The 16,654-nt window shown below is 31.8% G+C and overlaps 6 protein-coding genes and 1 long non-coding RNA gene across 8 annotated transcripts; 2 read left to right on the top strand and 5 right to left on the bottom strand.

Annotated features, from left to right (window-relative positions):
* Positions 1–4,517: 4,517 nt before the first annotated feature.
* Positions 4,518–5,826, bottom strand: LOC139089672 (uncharacterized). The gene is made up of 2 exons (XM_070639255.1): positions 5,711–5,826; positions 4,518–5,648 (listed from the first exon to the last, which is right to left on the bottom strand). Exon 2 carries the CDS (start codon positions 5,633–5,635, stop codon positions 4,583–4,585), a length of 1,053 nt encoding a protein of 350 aa, XP_070495356.1. The 5' UTR covers positions 5,636–5,648; positions 5,711–5,826; the 3' UTR covers positions 4,518–4,582.
* A 366-nt stretch (positions 5,827–6,192) lies between these two features.
* Positions 6,193–7,032, bottom strand: LOC139089673 (uncharacterized). The gene is made up of 2 exons (XR_011544321.1): positions 6,733–7,032; positions 6,193–6,672 (listed from the first exon to the last, which is right to left on the bottom strand). It is a non-coding gene; the product is annotated as an uncharacterized lncRNA (long non-coding RNA).
* A 22-nt stretch (positions 7,033–7,054) lies between these two features.
* On the top strand, positions 7,055–8,944 carry LOC139089671 (elongator complex protein 3). Its single transcript, XM_070639254.1, has 2 exons — positions 7,055–7,401; positions 7,469–8,944. Exons 1-2 carry the CDS (start codon positions 7,138–7,140, stop codon positions 8,849–8,851), a joined length of 1,647 nt encoding a protein of 548 aa, XP_070495355.1. The 5' UTR covers positions 7,055–7,137; the 3' UTR covers positions 8,852–8,944.
* Positions 8,945–8,960: 16 nt separating this feature from the next.
* LOC139089670 (voltage-gated purine nucleotide uniporter SLC17A9-like) lies at positions 8,961–10,721 on the bottom strand. The gene is made up of 2 exons (XM_070639253.1): positions 10,466–10,721; positions 8,961–10,393 (listed from the first exon to the last, which is right to left on the bottom strand). Exons 1-2 carry the CDS (start codon positions 10,534–10,536, stop codon positions 9,151–9,153), a joined length of 1,314 nt encoding a protein of 437 aa, XP_070495354.1. The 5' UTR covers positions 10,537–10,721; the 3' UTR covers positions 8,961–9,150.
* A 315-nt stretch (positions 10,722–11,036) lies between these two features.
* Positions 11,037–12,296, top strand: LOC139089661 (electron transfer flavoprotein subunit beta-like). The gene is made up of 2 exons (XM_070639239.1): positions 11,037–11,191; positions 11,342–12,296. Exons 1-2 carry the CDS (start codon positions 11,141–11,143, stop codon positions 12,053–12,055), a joined length of 765 nt encoding a protein of 254 aa, XP_070495340.1. The 5' UTR covers positions 11,037–11,140; the 3' UTR covers positions 12,056–12,296.
* On the bottom strand, positions 12,165–13,455 carry LOC139089660 (uncharacterized). Its single transcript, XM_070639238.1, has 2 exons — positions 12,986–13,455; positions 12,165–12,929 (listed from the first exon to the last, which is right to left on the bottom strand). Exons 1-2 carry the CDS (start codon positions 13,442–13,444, stop codon positions 12,285–12,287), a joined length of 1,104 nt encoding a protein of 367 aa, XP_070495339.1. The 5' UTR covers positions 13,445–13,455; the 3' UTR covers positions 12,165–12,284.
* Positions 13,456–13,660: 205 nt separating this feature from the next.
* Positions 13,661–15,553, bottom strand: LOC139089666 (lipopolysaccharide-induced tumor necrosis factor-alpha factor homolog). Of its 2 annotated transcripts, XR_011544319.1 has the most exons (4): positions 15,505–15,553; positions 15,230–15,430; positions 14,664–15,028; positions 13,661–13,880 (listed from the first exon to the last, which is right to left on the bottom strand). XR_011544319.1 is itself a non-coding variant. In XM_070639251.1 (3 exons), the coding sequence occupies exons 1-3, from the start codon at positions 15,506–15,508 to the stop codon at positions 14,769–14,771; spliced, it is 465 nt and encodes a 154-aa protein (XP_070495352.1). In that variant the 5' UTR covers positions 15,509–15,553; the 3' UTR covers positions 13,661–14,768. The 2 variants fall into 2 exon arrangements, 1 of the variants encoding a protein (XP_070495352.1); XM_070639251.1 differs by having other exon boundaries at positions 13,661–15,028.
* Between the last annotated feature and the right edge of the window lie 1,101 nt (positions 15,554–16,654).

The following is a 16,654-nucleotide window of genomic DNA, read 5'->3' as shown; positions in this document are numbered from 1 at the left end:
TGATGATCTGTGATATGATTACCAGGGACAGCATGTCGTGATAATAATAAAGAATTTGGAGTAAATCCGACAAGGGAATGAGACCTTTGTTTGGTGCCAAGAAGTAAAGCATCCGTTAAAAAATCATTCATATACATTTATTACGTCAATTAAACTAGTGCTGATGCCTTTATTCATCAAGTTCAATGGTACATAATTGAATGGACTCCCAAATGCTTCCATGAATATCATTCGACATTTCATTTTTGATGAAATTAGTGACATATGGATCTAAAGCAGAACAAATCCATGCTGGTAACAAAATTTATTTTTGTCTTCAAGAGATGCTAAAAATGTTGATTCATCAAATAATGACATATGTAATTGAAATTCGCAATAGGCTCATATTGATCCAAAAATTTCTAAGAAATTTAAATTTTACCAGAGACCAAGTAGAATTAAAATTTCCGCTAAAGTGAACCTCAAATCTATTCTACAAATGGACTGGACATTATAAAATGATTACAAGAACATTGCCAGATCCGAAAACAACAATAGTATTTTAGCTGCAAACCAAGTTCTTGTATTGTAGAGGATTTATTAGCACAATTGATTATCATCCAAAAGATTTTTTCATAGCTTAAAGTACGGCGACAGAAATCCTGGTGGTGTTGTTATTTTTAACTTTGAATCTATTAGGTGTTAAATTAAGTTTATGAACATAAACAGGATCACAAGAAATGATATTGGTAAAACAGCTTCAATCGAAGCAAATCGGTGTTTATTCTGACATAATCAAAAAGATTAGACGGAAGTATTTTGGCAACTGTTAGCAATCAATATGAAACAAGTGAAGCTTTGAAACCAAGAACGAACAACCAACTGGAGATAATACATTTACATGTGATGTAAGCCAAACGATCAAAAGACTTCCAGTACTGTATCCCAAGGACCAGCAACATTTACAATTCAAAAAGGAGGAACTTATGAGATCCAGAAGAACGATGAAACGGATGAGGATGAAACAACAATTTCAGAATCATTGAATTAAAACTTTTCTTCTAATAAATGGAAGCTCCATAGCTCCAATGACTGCAAACACAATTTATAAGACATGAGTATTTGGTATTGGTGTGAGCTTTTTATTGCTTTGGTGAAGCTACACATTTAAATTAAAATATCGATTTCAAAAACACGTTGCTGTGGAAGAGAATTGATATTACAAAGGCTTTCGACTTTTCTCATTCGGAAGGGGTATCCACCTCGTTCTAATCATCCCTAGAATCAGAATTTCATTAAAAATTTAAATATTTAAAGGAAATATGGATTATACCCTGTTGAATTTTTCAATATAAATAATTATATTAGTGATTGGATCGACTCTGAAATCCAACTAGAAATTGAAATTAATATGCAAAGCAAATTGTGTACTTCAAAAGATCAACTGGTAAACCTAAAAGAACAGCATGATTTGGAGAAATGTCGTGCTACAACTAATTCATCATTGCATTCCACTGCTATATTGTATTAGTACCTATTTTACAAATATTGCTACAGGTTATTGGTCCGTTTCAAGTATGCAAGTTTATTGTATTCCGAATAAATCGATAAAGTTAATGATAGCTGGTGATTAAGCGTTTCTTTTTACAAGTGTAACATTTGATAACAATTTCCAGATCATATCCAAGAGGGAACACGTATTTCGAGGTTGAAGTCCTTGGTTAGCTATAGCAGTGGGCTAGACCCAGAAAAAAAATCAATTTATTATTATAAAGTCGTGACTTTATTAATACGCTACATAATTAGGAGTCCGCCATAACACGAGTCACTAATATTTCAAAGTCATAAATACATTCCATTGCATATTGTTCAGACAATGAAATATTTTTCTTGTAATTTATCAATATTTGATTTTCATAAAGCACTGTTGCAAATGCAAAAGAAGCCCACAATTCCCTTGGTCTTTTCTATAAAGAATTTTAAAAGTTTAGATTGTCACATGTTCCTCGACCTATTTTCAAATATGAACACCACTTTCAAATGATAATAAGGTAAAAGAACCTACACAGGAGTTACAGCACCTTTAGTTCGCCAATCAATTGAGCTAACTGAACACGTGATGTTAATAGAACTTGTGGTAATGGCGCCCGGCTTCACTTGGTTTATTAAAGAAACTTAATCCAAGAGTTATATCGATTACACTCTGGTATGAAGATGTGAAAATTTCGTTAGATTCCTTTTGTAGTGTATTTCCTTTTTCAGCATTGAATTTCCAACTTCCCTAAAGTTAGTAAGGAATTGTTTCTGAATTGAGCTCTTTTTCTGTAATTAATACAAGTAATACATTTTATCTAAAATTCTAGTGTGAATAGCACTGATTAATTTCATTTTTAATTACACTATTTTTTTAATGATTCATATACCAAAAATCGTGAAAAACGGCGCTGCTGTGCTTTTTTCCATCACAAAGAATTGTTTTACCATTTATACTCCGGAACACTGCGCTTCTAAAATTACAAAGAAAATAATACTTTATTGTGTACATTTCATTTAAAACTACCAAATAAACTCGGAAACTTGATTGACATTATTTTTATACATTTTCTTTTCGAACTATCAATCTACGAATCCGTAATAAATTGAGGAGAAAATGTTCTTTAAAGGGGATTGCATTTTTGTAAACAAAGTCTTGGTTTTCTTGATGTCTGAATATGTCAATTGTCATTTAATATTCAAATTGTATTTAAAATAGTAATTTGTTGTTTTCCTTATGGTTGTTGACCCTGTCATAAAATATTTTAGTCTGTTATTAAATTTCAAACAATAAAGATCATCCTTAAGCGAACTGTATGCTCTTTAAATAATACTTAAATGAGTATTATTGTTTAATCTCCTCAACAAAGGTTATAGGTCCAGAATTCCGCAATATTCTACTATGACAGCATTGATTATTTTGAATATAAAATGACTATTGGTTTTCAATCTCCCGCAGCATAAAGAACATGCTCGTGAACATTTTCAATTATACTAGCAAAGTGAGCTTATTGCAATCGTACGTTTCTTCATATGCTAGAGCTTTTTTAATTATAGTTAATCACATATTTAATTTAATGTTTAAAATAGATAAATTAAACAGATGATCCATTGCCAACACGGATTTAGGTATTTGCATTATCAATTTTATAAGAGCATTATTTAGCTTTGTACAGAAGTTAATTTGCTTATCATAGGCAGTTATAAAAAAGAAGAAAAAAGTTGTAATGGGCGATTGCTAACGCTGTTATATCTTCTAATGATTCTCACGAACTTTTTTGTTTTGATTGGTCAAACTATTTTGCATTTTTAAAAATAAATAGAAATAATCATTAAATTTCCAACTTTAGTCGATTTAGTCGTGTTGTTGTAAAGCAATTGAGGATAGATGAAAATGCTTTCAGTCGTTATTTTTACCTGTAGTCATTTCCCAGTTTCAATTCATCGTGCACCAATTGATGGAAAATTGCAGCATAAAAAACGTTTTAAGAAATATGAATCATGAGAAATATGGACCAGCTGAAGAGATTACTAGTTCCGTTCAAATTTCATAAAATTCCACAGAAATGCTAACGCTACTTGAGGTTAAAAAGACATTGACGTTAAGGAAGAATTATGCGAAGCACTGAATGTATTGTGGATAGACTCATGAAAATTAAATTTTGTTGATTATACTTAAACTTCAAATATTAAGTGAAGAGAATGATAAAGTTTCGATAGTGAAAGAATAGAGAAAATGATTATATAATGCAGAAGTTAGTTGAGCTGTCAGAGATGCAATAATCGATTGCCATTAGACCAATTTGTGCTATTTTTATTCAATAATGACCGAAGAAATCTCAAGAAGATGAAGAATTAAGTGATGAAGATGATTGTGTACGCAAGCACATAATTGAGAATGAACTAATCGACGCTTTTCACTAAATATGTTTTGATGTTAAACTGAAAAATCCCTTGATACATCAATTGACTGCGAAGAATTGTATAACAGTTTGGTCATTAAAATCAAAGATCAAATGGTAGCTGGAATGAAGGGAAATGGACATTGACGACGATTCATCAACAAATATTTCAGATAAGTGTGTACTAAACATAGTCGACTCTTATGATTATGTGAACAAGTTAGAGTACTTTGATTACTGAAAAAGAATTTAATTTAAGTCAACATGATGTCGACCTAGAGAAAGAAAAATTTGTACATTTGATGAAAGACATGACTAAAATGGTGATGTTTAAATGCGTCATAGAATGATTTTGGCAAGGTAAAAAAATTCAAATTATTGTGCTAAATTGATGATGATTACATTGAATAAAAAGCTTTATTTACCTTTGCAACGCAATTTTGTTGACTTGAATAGTTAAAAATAAATTTAATACGGAGCTACCTAATAGCAAAATAATAGGAAGAATACATTAGTAGGCTTGATTGATTGATGGTTGTCTTTTTATTTATTTCTGTATTTTTAAAATGCTTTAAATTTAAAACACGTGGAAGTGCTTTATTCTTTAAAAAATAATTTAATTCTAATTAATAAATATCTTCAGGTAATGCTCTAGACCTTCCTTTGAATTAATTTCGTGATAGCTTATAAAGGTTAATATAGTCATCAGTTCCATCAAAATCTATAGGAGGTACGTTAAGCTTATTGAACAAATATTTTGCAATGACTCTATAATCCGCAAGTGCATCTATGAGATCATAATTGATTTGTGGTCTTTCAGGAATTACGGATTCAGTATAATCTTCATTCTCTTCTGATGATACTGAATTGCTGTACGATTTGGATGTTGATGCATCTTGCATTTTATCGTCTTGAGAAGCTAGCAAATTTTGTGGAATCAAATATTTGAAGGGTTCTTTCTCAATCTCTACAGATTCAATTTTACTGTTTCTTTTAGACTTTGGAGGTAGAACACGATTTTTTGGTATATTACTAGAATCTGCTTTGGATATTAATTGTTCAATAGATTTTTGGGTTTTGATTTGATCTTCTGCTGCTTTCGCAAAAACTTCATTAAATGACATTTTTGTATTATCTACTGCTTTTATAGATTGATTATTAACTTTTTTGGTATCTGGATAGACAATAGCTTTTGGAAAACTAGCAGATGTTGAACTTGATTGACCTGATTCGTTGGAATGCACACTTAGCAACGAAGTAGGTGTTAAACATTTTGTTTTACTTATCAAATTTTGATGTCCGGGTTTTACACTTTTCAGCCTCCGACTTTTAGTTAAATTACCTGTCTTTTCATCTAAATTTTTTAATGTATCCCTTGTTTTGATCCTTAGAGAACTGTTGATATTTGTTCTCTCATTGGTCGGAAGACTTGATTCAAATCTATTTATAAAGTAATAATTTTTATAATATTTCGCTCGCTTTACAATCTTCTTTGCCATATGAAATTTATGCTTCTGAATTGAACTTGTTGGTACTGATTTTTCGTCTTTAATGTCCAATAAATCATCTTCATTTGGACTTGGTGAGTTGTTTGGTGATTCCTCTATGTTTTGACTTAATAGCTCATTCATGGCATCATCAAGTTCGGAGGAATTGAGACTGTCTACCTGCTCCGAGTTTGATGTGCTATCATTAAGATTTTCCTTTTCTTCAATTTCCATAACTTTAATCAGCCTATAATAAAATCAAATCAATTAATTAAAATAACTCAAGAATAACATTATTCTCTTACTTACTGCTAATATTTTAAGGAAATAATTCTGATTTTTTTATGGTTTCTTCAAAACAATGTTTAGAACTGTTAAAAAAGTTTAATTAAAATTGATATTGAATTTATAGAGGGTAAACAACGAGCAACCTGTTAAAAATTTGTTCGAATTAGACAAATGTTCGGTTTAACCAAGTGTTGAAAATATAGAGGTTTGCTGGTTTGTCTGAAAATTTCATCCAAATAGTCCTGAAAAATTATTAAAAATGAAGGCTATCTACAATATCCTGATGAAGAGAACATCAACATACGCTGTTGCCATCATGGGCTCAGTATTCTTCTTCGAACGAGGCTTCGATGTCATTGCTGATGCAGTTTTTGACAGTACCAACAAAGGGGTAAGCGTTTTGAATACAAAAATGATTATTCAATCATCAGAAATCTTCATGAAATTTTTAATTAATCTCTTTTTAGAAACTGTGGAAGGATATTAAAGCAAATTACGAGTCATAAATTGTTAATGTAGATCGCTAAGATTAATAAAATCTAAATTTATTCAATAAAACCAGATTTCACGGGATTCCGAAAAATGTACTATCAAGTGTCTATTTTCTATTATTTTAATGCTCTTCTACAATCTCTTTCCAGTCATTAGGTACAATTCGTTTGCCTTGATATCTGTTGATCGTTAAGTCTGACCATGTATCGATTTGAGGTGGTTCCGTCAGGACTAATCCATTTTCTCTAAGGATGCTCATGAATTTTTCAATTTTTGGACCTTCCAGTGGTTTTGTAGTCATTTCTGTAATTCCGCATTCCAGACAGCGGTTGGCGAATACTCTTGCGAGATTGATATAAGCTGAGGTATCGGATGTCTTAAACAATTGCTTCTTAATTGCCCATTCCTTAGTTGATGCCTCAAGTACTACACCGTTTTGATGGTGAATCAGTTCAGCAGTTACATATTTTGCGGAAGGAGTAACGACTAGTCTGGAAATTAATTGATTTTTATTGATTACTGGATGTTGACAATTCGATATAAATACTTACTTGTGCCAAAAATATGCAGGCTTACTGAATGGAGTATCAAGGAAATAGCCTTTCGGTTTTTCTGCGATCCTTAAAAATTCAAGATTTCTCGGATTTCTATTGGTAATAAATTTTGCACCTTCTTCTGGCTTAACTGTGTTCTGAATCCTTTTGATTATTTGCTTATTGTGTGGAAAACGCCTTGGTAAAGTCATTATTTATGAATTAACAATAAGACTAATTAATATGACTTATAATTTGATTAATTTCTTAAATTCCCAAATTTTTATTTACAGTTCCTATTTTTGGTTAAACTGACTGAAGCGCCTCCTATGTCTCAAATTATCAAAAACAAAGTTTTGTTTACAACATCAAAATCACATTTTTCATTGAAATTTTAATTTTCTGCTTAAATAAATCAATAAAATGACAAAAAAGAAGCCTTTAGGCGTTGGACTAAGCCGTGAAGAACGGATGGTTATGGTGATCGGTGAAATCATTCAGGAATTGGTCAAATCGCATGATGAAGGAAAGGACGTAAATTTGAACCGCTTGAAAACAAAGATATCCTCAAAATACGGATTAGAAACTACTCCTCGATTAGTGGATATTATTGCTGCTGTGCCTAATGAATATAAGAAATCATTGTTACCTAAATTAAAAGCAAAACCTATTAGAACTGCATCTGGTGTAAGTGCATATTCACTGGATCTCATTATATTTTGCCTACAACTTAAAGAATATCATTTTTTTACAGATTGCTGTTGTTGCTGTAATGTGTAAGCCTCATAGATGTCCTCACATTAATTACACTGGAAATATTTGTGTTTATTGTCCTGGCGGTCCGGATAGTGATTTTGAGTATTCAACACAAAGTTATACTGGATATGAACCAACATCAATGCGTGCAATTCGAGCTCGATATAATCCATTTCTTCAAACACGTCATAGAGTTGAGCAGTTAAAGCAATTGGGACATTCTGTAGATAAAGTTGAGTTTATTGTCATGGGTGGAACATTTATGAGCCTTTCTGAGGATTATCGTGACTACTTTATTAGAAACTTACACGATGCACTTTCAGGACATACATCAAAGAATGTGGCAGAAGCTGTAAAATATTCTGAAAAATCTCATACAAAATGTATCGGAATTACAATTGAAACTCGACCTGACTATTGTCTTAAACGTCACTTGACAGACATGTTGAATTATGGATGCACAAGATTAGAAATAGGAGTACAATCAGTTTATGAAGATGTTGCAAGAGATACGAATCGTGGACATACAGTTAAGGCTGTTTCTGAATCATTTCATATGTCAAAAGATGCTGGATTTAAAGTCGTAACTCATATGATGCCTGATTTACCAAATATGGACTATGAACGTGACATTGAGCAGTTTATTGAATTCTTTGAGAATCCAGCTTTTCGTGCTGATGGCTTAAAAATTTATCCAACTCTTGTAATTCGCGGAACTGGATTATATGAATTATGGAAAACTGGAAGATACAAGTCATATCCACCATCAACACTTGTTGACTTAGTTGCTAAAATTTTATCATTAGTAGCTCCATGGACACGAGTCTATAGAGTTCAAAGAGATATTCCAATGCCACTTGTTAGTTCTGGCGTAGACAATGGCAATTTGAGAGAATTAGCGTTGAACAGAATGAAGGATCTTGGTACAGACTGCAGAGATGTAAGAACACGAGAAGTTGGAATTCAAGAAATCCATAATAAAGTTCGTCCATATGAAGTCGAACTAATTAGACGTGATTATTATGCTAACGGTGGATGGGAAACATTCTTATCATATGAAGATCCAGATCAGGACATTTTAGTTGGTTTACTGCGTTTAAGAAAGTGTTCTGAGCAAACATTTAGACCAGAACTAATGGGTGACTGTTCAATCGTAAGAGAACTTCATGTTTATGGCTCTGTAGTTCCTGTAAATGCTAGAGATCCAACAAAGTTCCAACATCAAGGATTTGGAATGTTATTAATGGAAGAAGCTGAAAGAATTGCACGAGAAGAACATGGAAGTGTAAAAATTGCTGTAATTTCAGGTGTTGGAACTAGAAATTATTACCGAAAGCTAGGATATGAACTTGATGGACCTTACATGTCAAAAATGCTTTAATTTTAATTTTTGTATTAATTTTTTAAATGAATAAAATATGATTTTATGCTGGGTATGACTACGCTTAGTCATGATGAAGTGGATATCCACAAAGTAAAAGGCTTGGATGTTTTCTTATAAAAATAATTTATACATTAATTGGAATTTATTTCCTTATCAACATTACAACAATAAAATCATTATCAATTCGTTAACATCCATTTTGGATGTATCGTCCCTAAAAATTAATTAATTAAAAGAATGGAAAGGAAAAGTTTTATGTAATCAATCACATGCTTTACAAAAATGCTTGTCAGTTTCTATGTTATCGCCTCAGCTGATCCAAAAGCTGAGAATATAAAGAGTCCAAATGTATTGATTAATATGATAATATTAAATACAGCGTTCCAATTTTGGGTCAGTTCCAACATATGTCCTGCAATGTAGACGCCTAAAAACCCAAATGTACTTCCAAACGTATTCATAAGTCCAAAAACACTACCCGAAAATTCAGGCGAGAGATCTTGTGGATTAACTGTCACGCCTGAGTTATGAAATCCTATAATACCCATACAGATGCACATTGATATTAGAGCCACTGTAAAATCTTTTGTATTCATAACAATAAACAGCGATAGATTTTGAACTATAAAGCATATTGCCTGAACAGTTTTCCTCACAGTCGTTAAGTGATATTTTTGAGCAATCATCCGTTCTGTGAAATTTTTAGCAATTATTGTAAAAATAAGAACGGCTATCCATGGAAGCATATTAACTAGATAGGCTTTTTTGTGTGGAAAGCTTTCATTGAAGAATGTTGGCAGCCATGACAATAGTGTGAAGAAACAATTCATTTCACAGGCTTGTGTCAGCAGACAAGCCCAAAGACGGCACGATGATAGCATTCTCAGCCATGGCACTTCCTCATTAGCTCCACAATTTTTAATACATAATTCCGATGATATGTTAATAATACGATGTCGTCCATATGACATTGTATAGTATCTTAATAATAATGCCCACGAAAGTGCTAAAAATCCAATGACTTGAAACACAAATGGCCATCCAAAATAATCGAGTAAAAATGTTCCAATGAATCCAGTCATGAGTGTTCCAAATGCACTCCCAGATGTCAATAATGAAAAGAAATTCGTACGTTCATTGACATTAAGATTTTGACTAGTTACACTTATCATGGATGCAAAATGAAATCCTTGAGAGAACCCATGTATGACACGTATTGCTACGATGAAGAACATAGAGAATGATTGGAAGTAAGATGATATTTCGATTATATTTGGCATCGCTATTGTTATTATACTCCAAAATATGCTGGCTATAAATATGACTCGTTCTCCTCCATACTTATCACTAAGATAACCGCCTGCAACCTGAGTTATCGTATATCCCCAAAAGAATGATGAGAGGATAGTTCCACTATTTGATTTTGACCAGTTTTTCTCGGCACTAATTTTAGGAATGACTAAAGGCATTGTTGTACGAGTGCTATACAGCATGCAGGTCCCAAAGAATAATGTCAGGAACCATCGCCGCTTTTCTGATCTGGATTAGTTAAGAATTTTTTAAAAATTTGATGAGTTGGATTTTCATATTTAAGATAAGCTTTGCATTTACCTATTCCAATGACTATCTCCTCCATCACTGTTGCGTATTAATGTGTACTTTAACTTATTTTCTAATAGCATTGCACTTTTCTGGATGATTTAAATTTCCTAATAATTTAATTGATACATTTCTTTTCACTTTTCATAAATAAATACACAAAAACATATGTGACTATTGTAAGGTTTATATATTTGATCACCTCCTACACTTGTATTCAGAGCTCATCATTTGCTGATAAGTGTTTCTTATACATTCATTTACGATCGCATTTGTATGAACAGAAACTTTCACTGTATTGATAATTTTACAGCTTAAACTATTCGTTGATGTGGTTTATACTCCTCACTTTGTCTATTATGCTGTATTTGCTGTGTTGCTAGCTATTTAAAATATTAATTACACTCTAAAAATTGAAATTTCTGTTTAAAATCTGAAATTCAAAACAAACAGACTGAGATGACAAAATTTTTCCCGAGAAGACTAAAAATTTTATCATAAATTTTAAATGCGCTTCCAACATGATTGATAAATAACATTTCAACTTTTATTGACGTGCGCTATATTTATGGGAAAAGTGAAAACATTTGTAGGGTTCCTTTGTGACATAAACTTTCGTAGCTCTTAATTAATCTCTCATTTTTTCATTTTTTGTTGTGCCTTCCGACGATTAAGAACTAATTAAACATGTCAAGAGTACTTGTTGGAGTTAAAAGAGTCATTGACTATGCTGTCAAGGTAGGAAATACTAGAAAATTTCAGTCATAAGATTGATTATGTCTGCTATTATCAGTCATGTAAATCGTCCTTGAACTTTGGAATCTCTTTGGATATTTGTAAGCATAAATTTATGATCAACATTGTTTTCTTTTCTTCATGCATCTTTAGATTCGTGTTAAGCCTGACAAAACTGGCGTTGTCACAGAAGGTGTAAAACATTCAATGAATCCATTTGATGAAATCGCCGTAGAAGAAGCAGTAAAAATGAAGGAAAAGAAATTAGCAACGGAAGTTATTGCATTGTCTGTTGGTCCAGCTCAATCACAGGAGACTTTAAGAACAGCTTTAGCAATGGGTGTCGACCGTGGAATTCACATAGAAATTTCTGGAAAGGATTATGATATGCTCCAACCCCTACACATTAGTAAAATGTTTGCAAAGATCGCTCAAGATGAAAAGTGTGACTTGATTATTCTCGGCAAGCAGGCAATTGATGATGACTCGAATCAAACAGCTCAAATGACAGCTGCCTGTTTAGACTGGCCACAAGCAGTTTTTGCATCAGCAATAGAAAAGGCTGATAATGGATTGAAGGTTGTTAGAGAAATTGATGGAGGCTTAGAAACAATCACAACTAAACTTCCAGCTGTAATTAGTGCTGATTTACGTTTGAATATCCCACGATATGCTACTTTACCGAATATTATGAAAGCCAAGAAGAAGCCAATTAAGAAATTAACTGTTGCTGATGTTGGTGTTGACATTAAGCCAAGATATGAAGTTGTTTCCGTCGAAGATCCACCAGTTCGTCAAGCTGGTTCAATTATTCCTGACGTTGACACTTTAGTTTCCAAATTGAAGGATCTTGGACATGTTAAATAAGTTTAGTACAAAAATTTTAATCGTATTTTTGATGTGCATTTCCTACATATTTTAGACTTGAGGATATTTTTGATGTACTTTTTGATTCTAACGAGCTAGTTAGATTAAAAATTGCATTAAACTTTATTCCATTAATCCACGATTTTATATTAGTTTGAGTTACAATCAGTTTTGACATTAATTCAAGGATGTTTTCATCACAAAAGTGTAAAAATTTAATAAAAGTTTTCTAAAATGCAAACATTTTGGGTATTTGTAAATTATTGACTAGATCATCATATTCCAAATAGTTTGAAGCAACAGGTAGTTGACTTGTTAAAATCAATCCTGCAAAATGAACTAAATCGTTCGTAATATTAAAGAGTTTTGGATTCTTGAATGCTGCATTTATAATGGTTGACAATTTTACATTTTTCTCGTGTAGCATATCGAGAAGCAAGGAAAACTGATGTGGATCTTGCTTAAAATAGGTCGATAAAATTTTCACACTAAAGTAAAGTGACTTTTCATTATCATCATTAAGTGATGAATTAATTAGATTTAATAACATCAATTTTATTACTTTAACTAAAGATTCCTTCTCCAAATAAAATCCAGTATGATACAGACACTGAAGTGCGATATGATCCGAAGGATGGCTGCTAATATAATCTAATAGATTTTCAATAACACGATCCTTTTCATCCATGCCTAGTGATGACCATTTCCTTTCCACGATTAAATCTAGTAATTGCAATGCTTCATGTTGAATTTCTTTATCTCCAGAATCAGTTAGGTACAACGTATTTTGAAGCAATTCTTGAGACATCAATATATCAAGTGTTTTGTGATTATTTGAAGAAACTAAATTCTGAAGTGTCCAAATACAGACTCTCTGTAGACAAAAAAAGGTTAATTAAATTGAATATTACATTTACAAGCTTAACTTACAATGAAGGAAGTTTGTGTTACGTTCCTCAAATACATCATCAAATATGCACCAGCAAAAGTTGCTATTTTCGGGCAGCAGGCATCTGAAAGGCTTAAATTGCACAGTACTTGTGCTGTTAGAAATTGACGATCCGAATGTCCAATAAATTCCTTGACAATCACATTTATAGCACCTGTGATTTTCATAAATGCAGATATATTAGCTTCATTTTGATAAAATGCTGTTGCTAGTTTAATTAAATCCTCTTCTGTTGCATGTTTTCGTCTTTTAATGCGGCTACAAAGTCCAGTAACATCATTTTCTGTTAATATCTCCGAATCAATAAATCGATTTTGATCAAATGCAGTTGAACGATGTATATGCTGACTTTTTGAATGCTCTTCTCTTAACTTTACTCTTAATTCATTGACTTTGCCTGATAAATTTTCTATTTCTGAATTTTCGGGATCGATCTCCATGTTTACTAACAAATTTGGGGTTAGTTTATAAATGACGTTAAAAACGATCTTTTTTCATATTCACCCTCCCCTTTGTAACGTAATTTATGAACTCTCTTTGAAAACATTACAAATGTTTGAATTTGAATTTAACGGAAATTTCAACAATTTATATCCAGTAAAATTTTCTTGCTACATACACTTTGTAAGTGCTGCTTAAGATGAGATTTAAATATATTCAATATGTAATTTCAATTTTATTTCCAGAAAAAAATAATACAGAACTAAATGTAATGTACATCAATCAAACTTTACTGCGTGTAAAGAGGAACTGAATACATTTCTTAATTTTTTAAAAAAATATGCAGTAAATAAACGATAATATATGTATTTAATAAAATATATGTCCTTTAACATCGTTGTAGTTCCATTTTTCATCTTATACAACATACATAAGCTATAATTGTAATAATATTTGTCTTAGTATCACACAATAATCTTCATCATGTCAAAATCAAATGCACTACAAAAATTTCTTTCCAGGCTTCTGCATCGACAGGAGTTATTGTAGAGCACTTGATTCCAATACATTATTCCTCACTTTTATGCAATTAAAAATGATTGATATAATGCTATTCAAACATTTTTATTTGCTTAAAGCACACAGTTCATTCTTATCAATTAGTTGCTATAAATAGCACAAATGCATACATATCATGTCAGAAACTAGTTTAATTATTTATGGCTTATTATTATTTGTTAATTAGTATAGGATTCATCATGTAAATTTTAAATTGTTTGCCAAAAAAATAATATAATTGAGTTCTGTTCTTAACAGTAAGCATTTGAGTATGGATTCTAGGTATCGAGACTATGTAAAGACAACAACATAGGGAATCCATACTTCTTACATACAGACCACAATTAGTCAAGGTCATAATACTATCATTTGCGATGGACGGCTTGACAAAGTATCTCCCATTAGAATTATTATCGTTAAGAAGCACGCCCAGTACTTTGAATATTTTATAAATTGGATAAATTTAATAAATCTTTGGAATATGTCAAAGTTAATTTGTTCAAAAAAGCTACACAAAAATGCTGGATTACAAGCTCAAATATTTTATAATTAACAGACAAGTGTGCTTCAGCATAGTAAATTGATTAGAGCACACAAAAAGGTCAAATTCAACTGATATTATGGTTGAAAAATATTAATTAAATTGAATAGTAAATTCACCTCTAAGAAAATAGAATGTTGCAGTTGCTTTCGAAATGTTGATTATATGATTTAGCACTTTAGTGGATAACAAACATTTGATGCTTAAAATAATGTCACAATGACTTAAACACGTCCACGGCGATACTTTCCTAGAAATACGCCACATTTGCTGCATGAGTGATTGACATCTTTAATGGAATCAATGCAATAAGGAATACAGCAACAACACCAGAATCCGAAGAGGCACAAACCAAGTGCTATTGAATGGTTAATGACATTATTTTCGTGACTAACTTTTGTTACGATTTGGTTTCGACATCCAGGACAAGTCATAGCAATCGGATTTTCACCAAATATTACTTGTTGGTTGATAACAACTACATCTAAAAATACAATTGTTGAAGATTGAAGTTGAGTCATAAATAATTAATATAAACAGAAGTGCGTGTATTAAATGATTCATTTTTGAACTTTGATGCAATCATATGTTTTGCTTAATTTCAAGAAAATCAAGTGAATAAGGGGCCAATAAGCCTGTGTTTTTCAAGGATTAAGATCCAGTAATATTAAAATTATTGACTTACTTGTTCGTGGAGGAATTAATGGCTGTTGGGGAACCATCATAGGCTGTTGTGTGATCAAAGGCTGCTGTGGATAGATTGGTTGATTCCATTCTGTTTGCTGTGGTAAATTTGGGTATGGTGGATTCTGTTGAAATGAATTTTGATCTATTGGCGGAGCTGTTGGATAAATCTCACTGTACGCTGGAGGTTGAAATGATTTCTCTAAAGGATATAAGTAGTTGATGTGTTAAAAAACGATCTACTGATTGCTGAAATTGTTAAATTAATTTAATTACCCATTTTTCCAAAATAATAATGAAAACTTTTTTTGCGCTTTTGAGTCGCTTCCAAACATTTGTTTAAAATTCAAAATAATTTTGTCCGTTACAGAGTATTCATGTGCTAATGAACGGTATTTTCGTCATACAATAAAAGTAAATTTATTAGACAGTTCCTTGAATTTTATTAGACATTTTAAATTGATATTATCTGCCTGTATAAAGTAATTTTCTTCATAAAATTCCATTCTGCAAATGTCTCTGCTTAAAAACGTTTATAGATTCCCAAAAAGTGAAAGCATTTTGGGCAAGTATGATGAACATCCTTCAATGAGTTAATGAGATAAGGGATGCAACATCCACAAATCAACAAGAACAACAATAATCCAGAGCAATGAACAACGATGTTACTTTCATAAGTAACACTTGTGTAGACTCGCTCTCCACAATTGGGACATCGGACAGTCAATGGAACGCTCCCCATCATCTGAATTTTCTGAATGGTATTCATTTCAGCTGTAAAGTAAAATAAAGTAAGGAAACAAAATTTCTCATGTATTACAACTTACGTTCTGCATTGGACTGACCAGGCTGCCCTATTGCATACATGCAAGTCGATGGCGTATAAACAGGTGGAACTGCTACATCATTTAGTCTTGATGATACAGAGTTCAACGGATCCTTTGAACAAGATCCTTGTTGATTACTTGCAGTTCGGAAAATGTTTGGCGTTTGACAGTCACCTCTATAAGACTTTTGCTGATAGTCGTAGTAGTCTGAAATAATATAAAGGATATAAATAGGTATTAAGCCTGAACTTGATTAAATTTACTCATTTTAAATGTCTTGCAACTAGAAGAAGCCTTAGCAATGAAATTAAATTATGAATTTTCCTTTATTATAATGAAATGTGCTGTAAAGTACACGACTAAAGATACAATACCATAGATTAAAGTCGTAATTATTTTGACGAGTTCCGAAAAGTGTTAAACACGATAATAGCAAGAAAAACACAGACCACATAAATTAATAAAATTTTCTTCCATTGAAATGTTTTTCCAGGACTTGATCTTTCATATGAATGCTGAGTTTCACGATTCGATGGATGTTGTGCATCAACTTGAACAACACAATTTGATCTTGGTTGTGGATGTACATTAAAGTGAGT

Source organism: Chironomus tepperi, unplaced genomic scaffold (genome assembly GCF_022539635.2).
Source record: "Chironomus tepperi strain 1889 unplaced genomic scaffold, CSIRO-AGI_Ctep_v1 contig_191, whole genome shotgun sequence".
NCBI classification, from domain to species: domain Eukaryota; kingdom Metazoa; phylum Arthropoda; class Insecta; order Diptera; family Chironomidae; genus Chironomus; species Chironomus tepperi.
This window is presented reverse-complemented; position numbering and strand designations above follow the sequence as displayed.